The sequence below is a fragment of the Sturnus vulgaris genome, chromosome 6 (assembly GCF_052056855.1).
Source record: "Sturnus vulgaris isolate bStuVul1 chromosome 6, bStuVul1.hap1, whole genome shotgun sequence".
NCBI lineage: Eukaryota > Metazoa > Chordata > Aves > Passeriformes > Sturnidae > Sturnus > Sturnus vulgaris.
The window spans coordinates 40,771,035-40,786,714 of record NC_142248.1 but is presented as its reverse complement, the minus strand read 5'-3'; the positions used below and the strand labels follow the sequence as shown (position 1 = coordinate 40,786,714).

Genomic DNA, 15,680 nt, shown 5'->3' with positions numbered 1-15,680 from the left:
ATTTCCCTCAGTCAGCCAGCAAAGATCCACACCTCTGGAATATGGTGAAAGTAATCTGCCACACAAGGTATAAAGATCAGCTGGTCTAAACTGAGACAGTGTTTCCCTAGTGCAGAGGTGTTACAGTTTGTTTTAAGGCATGGATGGAAGCTTGAGATTTATCCTGATCCTTTTATATCTGGTTATTGTTCTCCTTTGTAAAATATAATAAAAAAGTGGTCCTATGCTCCTGTTTGAGACATGAAGCCTGTTGCTACATTAGGACCTTTGATATCCATTTTAGATTAAACTCTTGTATAGTATTGCTGCCTTCTTTTAGGGAAGGTATCTGAGCTCTTTTTTGTTTTTTTCTTTTCTAGTGCTTCTGTGTGTTTTCCCCAAATGTACAACTTTGGCTTCATTTCTTTTCTGTATCTTTTAGTTGTGGAGATACGAAAGTCCTTGTGGATGTTTTAATTTCTTTGTGTTTACTCCTCACTTAAAACTGTGTATATAATATCCTAAAATAGGTATGGTTATAGTATTTTGAAGGGAATTGCCTTGAAACATTAAATATCTCTGTAATACCCCATGGTATGGTACCACTGAAAAATGTATTTGGACCTACTAATGGATTTGTAGTAGTTCTTTTTGGTAGCCTGTATCATCTGTAAAAATAGCAATTTCAAACTAATTTTGTAGTGAATTCTTTGTAAGATGTTTAAAACTCCAGAAGATAAATATTTTCCTTACAGGCCAGACCAATCATCTGAACCCACATCTTGGGTCGTTATAAGGAAACACATTGAAAGTGGCAATGAGGGTCCTCCACTTAGCTCAGTTGAACTGTCTTGCTCTAACTTTGTGCAATACTCCAATAACTGTCCTGAATGCAGCCTTCAGTGGATTTTCAGAAGTTACAGGCCTGATAACCTGTAGAAATATTTCATGTTATGTTGTTTCTTGTGAACAAAGAAACAACAAATTCCCAATGTTATCCCCCTCCTAAGAAGGTATAATTCTGAACTTTCTCTTCCACAACTCTCCAACTTTTGACGGGAATTATTAGAACTTGTGTGTTGTGGTTTGTTAAAAAACGTAAAATTCTGTTCAGAATTGTTTGTCAGTCTCTCAGAAAATTAGAAGTAATTAAATAGAAAGTTCTACAGATTTGTGCCATTTCTGTACCCTCTCATCTCAAGATGGTGTGAGAAGCAGACAATTGTAATAACTTGCTGCTACTCCTTTCCAGCTAATTTGATCTTGTTCCTTAATTCTGACAGATTGTTTTTAATTTTCCCATCTGTTCCATAAAAATCTCAAGTGATTGACTCCTAGGAAAAAATAATGTCTAATAGCTGAGCCATTTTTAATGAGTTCGTATGAGTTATTTAATGAGATGTGCTGAAGAAGGCAAGCCAAAGGAAAGATTGGGCCTGGGGTGGTGGATGTAAAGAAAGGTAAAGGGCAACCATCTGCTTCAGGAAGCTTCCACTCTTCACCAGCAGCTTTAGGCTGCTGCTCTCTCCAGTTTCAGGCAGTGCCCATGGACAAAACAGCGTAGGTTCAGTAGCAGTAATTCCTTTTCCCCTTTTATTTAGAGCAGTGTCTAACCTCAGACGGGAATGCTCTGGGGAGAGGAACAGTCATGAGAAGGAAAAAAAGAAATCAAAGAATAAAATAATAATATTTAAGTAACCTTAAAAATACTAGGGTCTGTGGTTTAACTTCATTTCTTCCAGCAATCTACACAAACTCCCAGATATTCCAGAAAACCCTAGTGCCAGTAAAGAGAGTGAATGTTCTCCTTCAGCCTCTCTGAAGGCTAAAACCTTTGCTTTAAAATTTCCTGCAAATGGCATCTCCTGGGGCAGGAAACCATCAATATGCAGCACAGGTCTTTGAGAATAGCAAGCATGAATATAAATACTAACATCTGGACTGCTCCCTTCTGTTTTGGTTTTTATATATTATTATAATAAACATTAACATTATTTTTAATAATCATCAGATAGCATTTTCTTTGGCAGCTTGAGACTTCATTATTAAATCAAATAGTGAAAATAAATATACAGCTCTTTTACAAGGAAAGTTGAAAGTTTGACTCAACCCTGCAAATATGCCATTGTGAGTCTAATCTATTGTAGAATTCATAGAATAATGAATTAATGTCTCGACTGCACACAGTGAGGCAGAACAAATGAGAGAATGCTGCCATGGTAATGAGCAAAATACACACTTGTTTTTCAGGGGCAGTGGGCTACCAACTAAGGAGAAAAGCTTTTGTCTGCATTTTCTTACACTAGTAAAACCTGAGAGTGTGTTAGGCAAGCAGAGAACATCAGTACTCTGCATACCCAGAGCATGTCCAACTACCCAGGCCATCAGGTGCCCCCATGATAAGTACTGCAAGCAACCAAAGAACCATTGAATGTAGCAGTTGAAGCTACTGGTTTAAATTTGTACAAAATTGGACTTGGATGGTGTCTGTTTTGAAACACCATCAGCAAGTAGCTGATGAGTTCAGCAAGTAGCTACAGATGGGAGATGCTCTGTGCTTATACAGAAGTCACTGGCTCTGAATGAGACTAGACTGTGCCTGAGGTTTTGACTATCCTAATTTGAGAGTGATATAAGGGGAAAAATGTTTTCATTTGTAAGGATTTTTTACTATCTAGTACCACTGTTCTTGGACTGGAAGAGTAGGTGGTGGTGGTGTTCCTGTTGGAAAGAAGGAATTGATTGGTGTTTATTTTGCATGCCAGGAGACAAAAGGGACTTTATTTTGAGCAAAATTGTCATGGGTTTTGGGAGCATGACCCATTATCTATCCTTCTAGGTGGACTTTAGACAAGGATCTTGTTGTGTTGCAGCTTTAATACTAAATCTTACATGTATTTATGTAATTGAAATTAAATTCACAAGATGTAAGTTTATAGTTCTGCATTAATCCTTCATAAAGCATTGATCTTTTGTTTTTTCTATCTTCCTCCTCAGTGTGTCGATCCTGATCTTTAATACTTCTCGGCAGTGCTTTGTTGTGGTGAAGCAGTTCCGCCCAGGTAATCCTCTTCTTTAGATTTACTTTTGCTCTCTAGTGAAGCAAGCTTTTAAGGGTTTAGCAGTTAAAAGTTGGTGCATCTGTGGTGATAAAATCTTTGTTCTATATTCTGTTTCTTTGTATGATAACCCATCCTTTTCAGTCAGTCAGAATTTCTAACCAGGGAAATTTCCATTACAGATGAAACGAATGATTAGGGTAGTCTTACATTCTGCTTTTGGGCTGGTTATTGTCCTCTTTTGGATGAAATTACAAACAGCTCTACAGTGATTGTGCAAGAAATTGCTTTAATTTGAAGTTCCTTCTTGACCTACTTGTACAGAAGCACAGTATTTTCCTTTTTGTTTTGTTTTGTCTTAAGTATTCTTTTTATTTGTACTGTCTTATTGTGCATTGTATGGTTGGGAATTTAAAAAGAGGGAGATTCAGGACTGTATGCTTTTTCATCAGTATATGGACAGCTTCATTTTACCAGTTATTATGAATTTAGGTTAACATACTTTTTTTTCTCTGTTTTTGTATGCTTTATTTTAACTCAAAGCAATATTTACTTTCTGGAAGTTAAAAACTAAATGCGTATTCGCTGCATGTTAATTAAAATAAACGACAAGGTGTTTCCTGACTGTTGCTAAGAGACCGTTTCAAGACTGCTCTTGGTAGACCTTATAGAAAACTTTCTAGGGTAGTGTCACACTGCCCTTTCTTCCTGACAGTGGTTACAGCCTCTCCAGCACTGTGCAGCAGTGTTACACTGACAGTGCATCCTTCTCATCAAGTGCTAATTGACTTGTATAAAGTGTTTGGTTATTTGCTCATCACTAATCCACTGTCTTTTATTTGCCAGCGAATAAATGCCATAGCTCTTGCTCTCTTTGAGGCAATCTTGGGGAGAAGCCTTCATATGTGTGCATGCAAATATATATATATATATATATATATATATATATATATATATATATATAATGTATATACTGAGCAGCAGCACATTCATTGCATTATCTCTATGAAAGTGTCAAATCAGCCTCAAAAGACTGCACTGTTTCTGGAGTTAAGCCATTCCAGAGGCTGGAGCTGCTCAGACACCTGGCCTTAGGCACAGTGGTCAGTCAGATACCCCACAACAGTTCAGTGGTCACAACCATGTCCTGCCATTACTCACGTCCCTATATTTATATCTCCATTCCATGGTTATTGTCTTCCCTGGTGCCTGTTCCACAAAGCAAAGACAAAGGCTGAGGCTTTTCTCATTGCCAGATGCTACCAGGGTCCCACCAGGAAGGCGATCACTCATTGCTGTGAGTGAACAGCTGACACTCACTCTCCAGGCACATCCACTGCACGTGTGCTGGTGCCATGTGTGCTCCCCTTACCCTAGGCTGTGCTGGCAGGAGCAGCTTTTCCCACTGATGTCTGTGCTGCTTGTAAAGGCACTCATCCCTCCCTGCCCATTCCCACCCCATTTTGTTTGGCAGCAGCAGCAGCCCTTTGCATCCACAGCAGAATGGCTGCAGACAGGAGGTTTTGAGGATCAGGGAGCTGAAGGAGTTTATGCTGACTTGAGGGTGGCAGAAGCACACAACCAGTGAGGCAAGCAGTGTGCTCTGGGCTTAGACCATGTTGAATGATCATGAGATCACACATTTGGGAGGAACAGAAAGAAGAAAGATAAACATGTATCTCTGTATATGTTCCTCACACATGACTAATTTGCAAATTTATTGGTCAATTATTATTTTGGTAGGCAATTAACCACACATTTTCAAATACAATAAAATGATATGTTGCTAGGGTTGGGACCTATGAACATGTACTCTGGTTTATTCACTGTAAATATAATGATCTTTCAATGCATTGTGATGTTTGTTTTTCCATTGACTTAAACAGTATCAAAGATTTGAATCACAAGCCATGTTCCATTTCAAGAGGTACAAAACACCAGTGCAGTCAGAAGTTTAGAGAGGAGCCAGCACATTCCCAGACAGCCAAAGTAGGTCCCTACTGTTGTTTTCTTCTGTTTAGGGATAGCAGACAAGTCCCTGTATGTGTCATCTACAAAGGCTGCTTTTAATAACTGCAGCAATCTTCTTTGCTCCATTTGGTTGAAGCATCTATCCTTTGTCCCATGTTACAGAAAGGAAGGTGAGAACATCAATTCTACTGCAGTTTCCACTCTGAGTGGACACTTTCTTACAGCTGAGTGGCTCCAGGTCAGTTAGTCCAGGTGTGGATTCCATCACTTCCTTGGGAAGCCTTTTCCAAATCCTGACAACCCTTTCCGTTGTCATTCTTCCTGAAGTGCAAGCAGAAGCCCCCCTGGCACAGGTTGGTTCCTCACCATGCTGCTGCTCATGGCTGTGTCCATCTGGCCATGGAGGGGACTGCCCAGCAATGGTGCAGTGGCTGTTCCTGGCCAAGGAAGCATCAGAGGACAAGAGGACAATGGACATGGGACAAGTGAGTGGGTGTCTGTGCCAGGGCTTCTGGATTCCGCTTTCCAAACCCTTTGTGGATTTGCAATAAGATGGCAAGCTGTGGTGAGGAAGAGGAGGGTCATGGGTTTCCCTCTTGAGGAGTGTGCCTTAGTCAGTAGGTCACACACTGCTTTTCCATCCAGTTCTTTATCATCCAGTGCATCACTTGTGCAGTCAGTTGTGCTCCTTCAAGAGAGTTATGGGAGATTCTCTGTTCCCTGATAATAGCAGGCAGCTTGGCTTTCTAGGCTTTGCTTATCTGTGAGAGATAAATTGAGTTTGAACCTTTACAAGCCAGGTGATACCAAATCATAATCAGACTCCTTGGTGAATGCTCTAATATTTGGGCTCCTACAGAAGTGGCTGGCACTGTTTCTTTTCTTCCTTATCTACTGAGAAAAACTGTTCCTGGGCTTAAAGTGTGGGCAAATCACAGGACTTTGCTCTGAAAAGAACTGCTGGATTAGGTGCTTCTGGGAATGTAGGTTTTGATCTACATGGAGCCTAGCTGTGCTGAGGGAGAAGGAGAATGGCAGGTGCCTGATGAAATGACAGGATGGGTCTCAGGGATACAGAAGACTTTTAACACTCTTAAGTCACAGTTTCCTATTTCTGTACCCCACACTCTTACTTGCATCCTGTGTTAGTGCCCAAAGCCTTTAATGGGATGCATGTGCTGTTCCTTTTTTAATTATCTGATGTGGGTATGTCAGTACTAAAAAGAAATAAAACTTTCAGAGGATTTGGCTCGTCTCAGAGAAATCTTGGATGTAGTTGTCATTTATGATAATTTTCCTAGCTTTTAGAAGTTTTTGGAATAATGACAATAGACACCCTTCAAGGAGCTGTCCCTTAGAGCTGGCAGGGAATATTTTTTTTCTGGCTTCATGCTGCACTTCAAAAAGAAAACTGAGCTCTAAGTCATGTGTCTCAAGTAAGAAATGGAAACTCCAGTCCGTACCTGTTTGAATCTCAAAGACCTGGATATACCTAAGACTAGCAGCTTTGAAAGGTTTAACTCCTGGAGAAAGATTAGATTTTGGATATTGGACTGATCTAGACATCTCCCTTTCAAGTGCAGGTCTTGCTATTCTACACTTCTGAGGTGTCAAGACAAGAACTGCAGAAAGAGCCCAGGCACAAATTTCTGGGGTGTAGACTCTGCCTCAGAGACCGAGTGCTTAAGAAGTCACTGTGGTACTTCACTGTTATGCAACAACATTTCTCTAGAGATCTTTTTTAAGGAATACCAAGCTACAGTACCTGAAAGGACAAAAAGTTGTCTATTAAACCTGAGTCCTTATATATAAATTCTGCAAGATTTAGAATGGGAAATAAAAGAGAAACTAATTTGAAAACCATATTATGTGTATGTGAAATATGCGTGTAAAATATTTTAATGGAATAAAAATAGGTTCAAAGTTTAAAATAGTTTTATTCAGGGTGGTTTATAACATTCTCTTGGAAGCCTTTCATGAAAAGCAGGGGATAGACGTAAGGAAACTTCAAGGAAAAAACAAGTGGAATTATATTAAAGTTACAATGATCTGGAGTTGTCTGTCAGTAGGGATTCTTTGTGTGTTGACATCCAGTCCTGCAGTTCTCGCTCTGGCAAAATTTCTATTGACATCAGTGAGAGGTTTTGCTTAAATAAGGACTAAAATCTGACATTTGCACTTTCTTCAGGAGTGCATTACAGTGGCAGCTGTTTGTAGATTAGTTCAAGAAGTCTTTTTCAGACTCCACACAGGAATTTGTGCAAGGAACTGTATGTTCAAAAGAGGATTTTTTTTCAAACAAACATACATGCTTTTCATACCCTTCCTAATAACAGCTGAGTTGACAGGCTGAAAGACTCATCATTGGTTGCACATGGTACTTTATGTGCAACCCAGCTTTCCTACAAGATAACTGCATAGTTTAAATTAAATCCCAATATCCGCATTGCCCAACAAATGGAAGCTGTATGGTGCTTCTGGCACTTAGATTTCTTGGATGAACTAGCTTCCTTTTTTAAATTTTTATTTATTTTAAGGTGTGCATGAATTCATTTCAGATGATGTAAGTACAAATAAGAGTTTAAAGAATAATTTTACGGACATGGCAAGGGAACCTTTGTTCTTTAAAATTCCAGTTTTGTGTGTCATTATTTTAACAGATAACACAACTGAATTCCTTGTTACTCTCAAGTACTCTCATGGTTGTTAATTTCCAGGCAAAATTTGTCTACCACCTTTTTTTATATTTAATATGAAGAAACTAACATACTGCCCCTTGTTCCTTTTTCTTTTGTCTTTTGGGGTTTTCTTAAGCTGTTTACATGTGTGAAGTAGAAAGGCATCATCCTCAAGTCTTTCAGAATCAGGACAAGGAGAGCTTTCCTTCCCTGGAGAATCCCTTACCTGCTGTGGTTGGAGTGACCTATGAACTCTGTGCTGGAATTGTGGACAAGCCAGGCCTTTCTTTAGAGGAAATTGCTTGTGAGGAAGTTTTGGAAGAGTGTGGCTATCTTGTTTCCATTGCAAACCTCCGGAGGATCACCTCTTACAGGTAAATAGCAGCAAGTTACAACACTTGGATTTTGTTGTTTCACAACAACATTCAGAAGTGCCCTGAATGTTCCCTCTTGCCTTGTTTAAGCAGTGTGTTGGAGGAACGTGGACATCTGAAGGTACAAGAAAGGTGTAATTTTTATCAAGTGAGAGGACTATTTACAGAAATGTAAGGAATTATAAATATATAATCAATATGATAATTATGGGATTGAATTCCCAGGAAGAATCATACTATTGTGACTTATTCCAAAGACTGTTAGAACAGGGAAAAGTTGCATTGGGCTCTTCAGAGCAATTTGTTACAGCACTAGGAAACAGCCTATCTTTAATATACTGTGTGTTTTCCATCTCTGGTTCTTATTATTCAGATTAACAATAGAAACTGCCTAAGATGCTCTCTGATTAACCTTTAACATGATTTTGCAGAAGCATGAGAACCTGTGGCATTAGATCTCTTCATAGTATTTGGTCTGTAATTAAAACTTCTCTGAATTGGACAATAATTATTGTTATATATGAAGATTTTGCTGATTTGACTGTGAAAATTATTACATTGTATTTTTGCAGGGTTTCAAATACTGAAATAGTTTTTAACATGTTTTAAAACATTTATTAGGGGTAAAGGGAAAAATTAATATGTAAGTGGAAAAATACAAAATGTGAGTTGTTGGTGAAAAAAAAACCCTCAAGAGAAACTTTGCACACAGCTTTAATCCTATTATATCTCATTCCCAGCTTTTAGTATTGTTATCCAAAATGTATGTATGTTTGTATTTTACAGAGAAAGCAGCAGGTTTTTTAGTTTCTTTATTTTACTTGACATCTCCATTGAACTAGGCACTGTCATTGGTTTTTAATTTGGGAATTGAATACAAATCCACAGCTGTCAATCCTGGCAAATGTTATTTCCTGCTGGATTAACAAGCAGTGCTTCTGTTGAGGGGAGGGGGTGAATCACAGGAGCTGTCTTTTACAACTCATTGAAACCAGATTAAGGGTTTGTTCTACTGAAAGAAAAAGTGTCTTCCAGATTTATGAGCAAAAGCTGTCTATAGAATTTCATAGGTTGGGTGACACTGACAGGCTGCTGCATGCAGATATATACATATGTATACGTAGGTATGTATGTGCATACAAATGCAAAAGAGGAAAAGTAGAATACAATTCCTGTGGAAGGTTGTAGATTTTGTGTAGAAGTTTGATTCATTATTAATGATTTATAGCTGCCTAAAACTCTCTGTTTTGGTGTTGATAAATGTCTTTTTATGTTACAGTTGATTGTTTGTTCAGTTGGATTTTTTGGGGTTTTTTTTAATTGCACCGACTTGTGACGAGTGTAGACAATTGGGGTTTTCTTTGTTGAGACGCTTGCAAAGAGCTCATAATCCTCCATTGTCCATGTGGACACAGCTTTCTGCCCATGGAGATCCATGCTGAAGTCAGAAGGGCCTGTAAAATTTTTACATTTATAAATTAATATGAAAGGTTGAACCTCAAAGATGATATTTAAAAGGGTTTTTTCTGTTTGATTTCCCATGCTCTGTTATTAGGATTTTAATCCAAATGTTTTGGTATTCCTATTAGGAGTGTCCTGTTTTGCTCCAGCCAAGGACTGGCATATCTTTCTGATCCTTGAGGATTTGATGCAAAGATAGGAAGTAATCAGTTCATTTATGGTTTCCTAAGGATATTTTTTCTGTAATGGCTATACTACATATAAGAATTCGTGGGCTTTTTCCAAATGCAGCAGGTTTTTCCAAGTGGCTTATGCTGCTGTTTCATGCTGTGACTGTCAGTACAAAGCTCAGGCATAAAGCATTGCATTAATGCTTATGCATGCCATTACAATTGCAATGCATCCTGCACTTCTACTCTTATCTCCCATCCCAGCAATCTGTGTAATGGTTGCTCTGCGGTACTTATTGATCCAGTGCCTCAGGTCAGAGTTTTGGGGGGCTCTTTCTAGATGCTCCTCTTCCCAAGATCAGCCTCAGCTAGACTGGCACTAGCTGTGACAAATGTACTTCTGTGCTTTCTCTCAAATCTGATCATTCTCTGGCCTCTCTTGGAGGGTTTTGGCTTTCTCTCTGAAGTGTCTTATCTGTCTGTACCACAAGCAGTTTTTCCCACATGCCTTGCCAAAATTTCCCTTTTTTTACTTCAAGACTGACACTTACCACTCTGTCCCCAGTGGGCATGAAGTACTTCTGCACCTTCCACCTGTTTGTTAAAACATGTTCCCTTTATTTTATTTTTGCCTGTGCAAAACTATTTTAGTTGATTTAGTCTTTCTCTTCAGATCATGTTTTCTATATATCTGATCATTCCTTCTGCTGTCCTCTGCCTTCTCTCCATCTGGTCTGCATATTTCTTAAAAATTTAGTGCCCAAAGTGAAGCACAGTACTTTAGTGGGGGTTTTCCTGGATAGAGTGGAAGCATTACTTCCTTTAGTCTCACAGATCATTCTTTATACACTGGAGTTTGTTGTTTGTCTTTTCTGCAGAGGCATTACATTATTGATACAGTTTATCTTCCACAATGCCTCCTCTATCTCAAAGCTAGGGGTTGAACCTGATGATCCTTGTGAGTCCCTTCCAACTCAGAATATTCCATGATTCTGCATTGTCATTCACCTCCTGTCCGTGTTCTGTGTCATCACAGCCTTTGATCTGAAAGCAGGGAGTTGTATTCCTAATGACATCCCTTTCTGGAATCATGGTAATGAGAAGGAAATTGCCTGCCTGGAATAAAAACAGGAGTTGAGCTAGACCTGACGGAAGGGCATGAAAAGCCAAAGACATATCAAATGTAAAGGGAGAAATGGTTTTGGCTTGGGAAGTCAATACAGTTCTGTGCCTAATGGATTAAGAAAGATGGAGCATGGACAATCCATAGGGAGAACTTAGACTATGGGAGAAAATTGAATATGAAAACCTTGAGTGGAAGAAGAAAAAGAAGAGATGAAGGAACAATGCAGAGAAAAATCATAGGCTGGGAACTAATGGACCTGGGGAGAGTACATTCATTGTGGTGGAGAAGAATTCTCTGTAAGGAAATGAAGAAAGTACTTAGACTGTATTCAACTTTGCTCTGTTTTCAAGCAGTGAGAACTGTATAGGTTAGAGGTGATCTGAAGATTGCAGGGATTTTCCTCTTTTCTTATCAGGGCCTGTAGCAGAGGTTTTGGTTGTTTTTTTTTTTTTTAGTGCTTCTCAGCTAACCTGGAAAGTGTGACCCCAGAACTGCCACAGGTAGTTCATACACATGCAGGTAACCCACTGGACCCCTGTATTAAGTTCTGTCAAAGCTCCAGTGACTTACTACTCATCACATAGAAGTCAGACACTGAATTAAGCAGATCTCAGCCTTAATTACCTTGAATGATCCACAGAAGAGCTGTGGAGTCAATGAGGAGTCAGGAAAGAAGTCAGGAGTTGGGGAATTTACGCCATTTGAGTAAGAGTCTTTGGAACAAGTTTTTCCAGCAGCAGGAGGATAGTATGGTGTGGGTGAGTGAAGGAGGCTGGGTTGGGGGCAGGTAACAAGAAACACAAACATTTTTAGAGGAACTTAACTGGAGGAGGACAGAGGAATCACACTTTGAAAATCAGAAATATCTGTTCCTATTATAGAAAAATGCCAGACAGGAGGTGAATTGAAATGCAGATAGTTCATGTTGCTGTGTAGACAGAGGAGGGATCATTCTGAAAAGAATCTGTATTGTTTGCAGCCTGTGTGGTGAGTTTAGTATCATCACTGCACAAATTTCTACTTTTGTGCTTGGCATTCAGTAACTTCATTTCGGTATTGCAGAAAGGTTGGTTTAAATTATGGCAGCAGCTAATTCACTTTTGGAGACTTCCAGGAAGTTTTGGTGGCTGCTGGTGTCTTGAGTTCTTGTCAGTTGTATGTGTGGCATCAGCCAAAAATAGCATAGGTGGTTGATGTGAGGGGGCAAAGGAATTACCTGCTTTAATAGTAAAAAAACAAAATGAAGCTAATCCTATGGTAGTATAATTATAAACTGAGGGTTCATAAAAGTTGAAGGTTGCAGTTAAATTCAACATTTTTAAAAGCTCTAAAAGTAATCTGTGAGCTTTCCTTAATGTTTGGAGTTTTTTTCACAAATGCAAAATTTTTTAAGATAACGTCTTACCTTGGACTTATTCATATACCACATGTAACAATTTTTCTATCTGTCATGGTATCCCAGCAGTTTTCTGATTGAATCCCATGTGCTGAAATTCAGCTATGAGTTAGTTTCTTAGGTTGAAGCACTTCCAGCCTTGAGGCTTGTTTCATTACAACACAGGGGCAGGCAAATAAGTTATCGTTTTTGTTGTTGGCATTGATGTTATTGTTGCTATTGCAAAGTATTTTCTTTTAATTCTTAAAAATGTTGGTTGTCTTGAAGAATATTTATAAAATTAATTGGACTTCAATAAAACCTCAGAACATCAAGGTAGAGTTGAACCAGAGCTTCTGGTTCAACTTCCTCTTCCCTTCATTACATCTTTATTTTCTCCCAGAGGCTGTAAAAAAACTCTTGGCCTGACCTGGATACAATAGGAGCTGTAGGTTCTCAGCCCCACTGCAAAAAAATCACATGGATTCATTTAAAGGCTGACTATATTAAAATAGGTACTTACTTTAATCTTCCTACATTTGATTTTTTTCCCAAAGTGTACAAGAAGAGCATCTAGAGAATTAATATTGGATGTTCCAATTACTCTGCCATGGCTTTTAGCCTCTGTGCAATGAGGTAAAAATGGTTTGTATTCACAGGTTTTTATGTAGAAGGAATAATAGCCCTGAAAATGTTGGAGTGCATTATAATTAGAAAGATCACCTGCTAGTACACCTGTTGGGTGATGGCATAATGTAATATAATTTTATGTTAATTACTTCTGTGCTTTTTTCCCTGCACCTGCCGCTTATAATGTCAGAAGTGTACAAAGGTCCTAAGAAGTGACAATGGGAGCTGCATGTCACTCTTCATCAGTTTACATGTTGTATGCCTAATTGGATCTTGATTTAAGCATAAATAACAGAGATTTGTGTCACATTTATTTGTAAACATGAATTATTTATTCACTCCATACCCAAATTCTGCATCCAGATGGTTTATGTCTTATAAAAGGATATATTGCTTTCAGGAATTTGCACATTAACTATGGAAGATTAAAACAAAAAAATAGATATATTTCTGTGTTAATAAGAATGTTGATTGTTTATAGATATTGTATTTTTTTAATATTAACACATTACAAGAAAATTTGCTTTTAATTGCTGTCTATCAGAAATCTGAACCAAAGTAATAAGTAAGTCTTCACAAGGATAAGTCAATTTATGTGTTCTCCATGTTGCAGCAGAGTACAAAATACTGTTTATATTCTCATACATGCTTGTTTCTTCAAATTAAAAATATAATATTTACAAACATGATACTTATGAATGAGATAATTGGTTGGCATAGGCGAGCACACAGACTTGAGGAAAAGTCAAAGCTATTCTGAAACAGAAGCTTTGAATTTTGGCCCTGATCACCAATGTGTTTGTGTGTGGACATGCACACTTGTGTGCACGCTCATTGTGAAGAAAAACTCACTGGCTGTTGGCAAACCTAATCTCGCTTGTGGCTTCAGACAGTACTCAGCCTTTTTTTAAGCCATAAGATATTGTTTCCCACTTCTGATAAAATTGCATGTACTGTATCTTTATGCTCATGAACTTAGGACAAGTGAAAAGTCCCATTTTGTGAGCTCCATTTCATGCGCTGTGTATTTCCTCATGCACTTGATAAAAAAGGAAGAGTTAAGCAAAGGCTTTGTGGTAGCTGCTATTGCCGTGTTTCAAAAACAGATTGGAGGGACAATCTGCCTCCTGTGATTCCCCCGGTCTGAGGAGGAAGTAGATGGAAATACTGTAATTACAGCCTCCTGCTGCCAGCCAGTCCCACCCCTGGGCAGGAGGTGAGGAGTGCTTCAGAGTCATTCTGCAGAAGCTCCTTCTCTACTGTGGCATTGCCTAAAACTGTGTTGCCCAGGGCTTTAAAAGCCATAGCATGATTTAATCTCGCTGTTTGAGTGTTTTATTCAAAATGAAATATGGGAAGGCAGCATACAATCTTGTTTTGATGTGTTAAACTTATATATAAGTTACTATTGTGATGAAAACCATACGACTTTGGCATCCTTACTTTGACATGCTTACATTCCTAGACTTGCTGTTGTCAAAGGTAATGGAGGTTTCTAACTGTCTGAAGCAATGCAGAAAGTTTAGTGCTAATAGAGTTTTGGGGTTTAAAATCTCTCTGTTGAGATTACAGAGCTTGTGAGCTTAAGCCCTAATGACTTGCCAAGGAGTATTTGTCAGCTCTGTAGCTGTTAATTGGAACGACGATAGGAGGAAACAGATCCTCACGATAAAGAGGCAAGGAAAACCGAGCTGTATTTGTGTAGATCGTTTGCCTTTGTCCCACAGTGGCAAATAAGTCAAGCCCTGTGCAGACACATCAGAATACAGCTGGAACAGTCAGCCAAGGTCAAGCCAGGCTTAGTAGGTCTGCATCAGTGTGAGCCATGACATGCTGGGTTTGGGCAGCACAGTGCTAAACCCTGTATTGACACCAAAGCCTCAAGTCTCACCGTGGGCTGGTGCTGAGTTCAGACCTGCTCACCCTCCCCCAGCCAAGCCTCTCTTGTCCCAGGAAGGCACCTTTATCAGGAAGGTGGCTTTGTGGCTTTCCCAGGCTGAAACTCATCACTTGCAGTTCGGGTGTGCTGACCCCTGTGATTTCCACAGATGCAAAGCTAATGAATATAGCTGTAATCTGTTAATAGGTGACTCATTTCAGACCATGGCAAAAGTGTTTTATTTGTAGTGGGAAATACTGGGGTAAGGAAAAGCATATGTTACAGGTGTGGGATAGAAGAAAACCATTGCAGAAAGAGGAGTAGAAATAAGAGTAAAGGCACATCACAATTCCTTAAACAGCATACTCAGAAAGTGCAGGTAATTGTGCAAGAGCAGAGGAAATTGCTAGTGACAGATAAACCTGAAAGCACACTGCAAACATTTTCTGTAGCCTGTTCACCAGTCAGACCCACCTTCTCCCTCTCTGCTTTCTGCCGCCTCTGCCTCGCTGCCCAAAATTGCTGAAATGTACAATGTTTTGCAAGGTTATTTGGAAAAACACTTTATTACTTCAACCAGAAAAGCTTCAAAGCAACAATGATTTCTATTAAAGCCAAAGGTACTAAGACAGACAAAATGTGAATAGCATTGATTTTTGTGCAATTTTCTAAGGACAAGCAGGATACATTAGCAGTCTGGAAATGTCGTGGAAGACAGCAGTAAGCAGTACTGGAGAATATTTAATTTATTAAAGGGTAGTCCATGTGGATCTATGCAAAAATGATCAACTGGCAGTGTAAGCCAGAACATTTAGAGAATTAAATATCAAGTGAAAAAAGGTAAGATATGTGCCCCTCTTAAGAATTAAAGTTTATTTCTATATCTTTCAACTTCTTTCTGAAACCATTGAAATAGTCTTTTAGAATCAGAGATTAATGGAATATTCTGATTGGAAGGGACTCACAAGGATCATCGAG

General features: G+C 38.9%; 1 protein-coding gene across 1 annotated transcript in view; it reads left to right on the top strand.

Moving 5' to 3' along the window:
* NUDT14 (nudix hydrolase 14) overlaps positions 1-15,680 on the top strand; it is a 58,545-nt gene that overhangs the window by 38,135 nt on the left and 4,730 nt on the right. The window contains exons 3-4 of the mRNA XM_014871336.2: positions 2,977-3,041; positions 7,824-8,061. Coding sequence (XP_014726822.2) covers positions 2,977-3,041; positions 7,824-8,061 — 303 coding nt within the window. The remainder of the gene's footprint in view (positions 1-2,976; positions 3,042-7,823; positions 8,062-15,680) is intronic.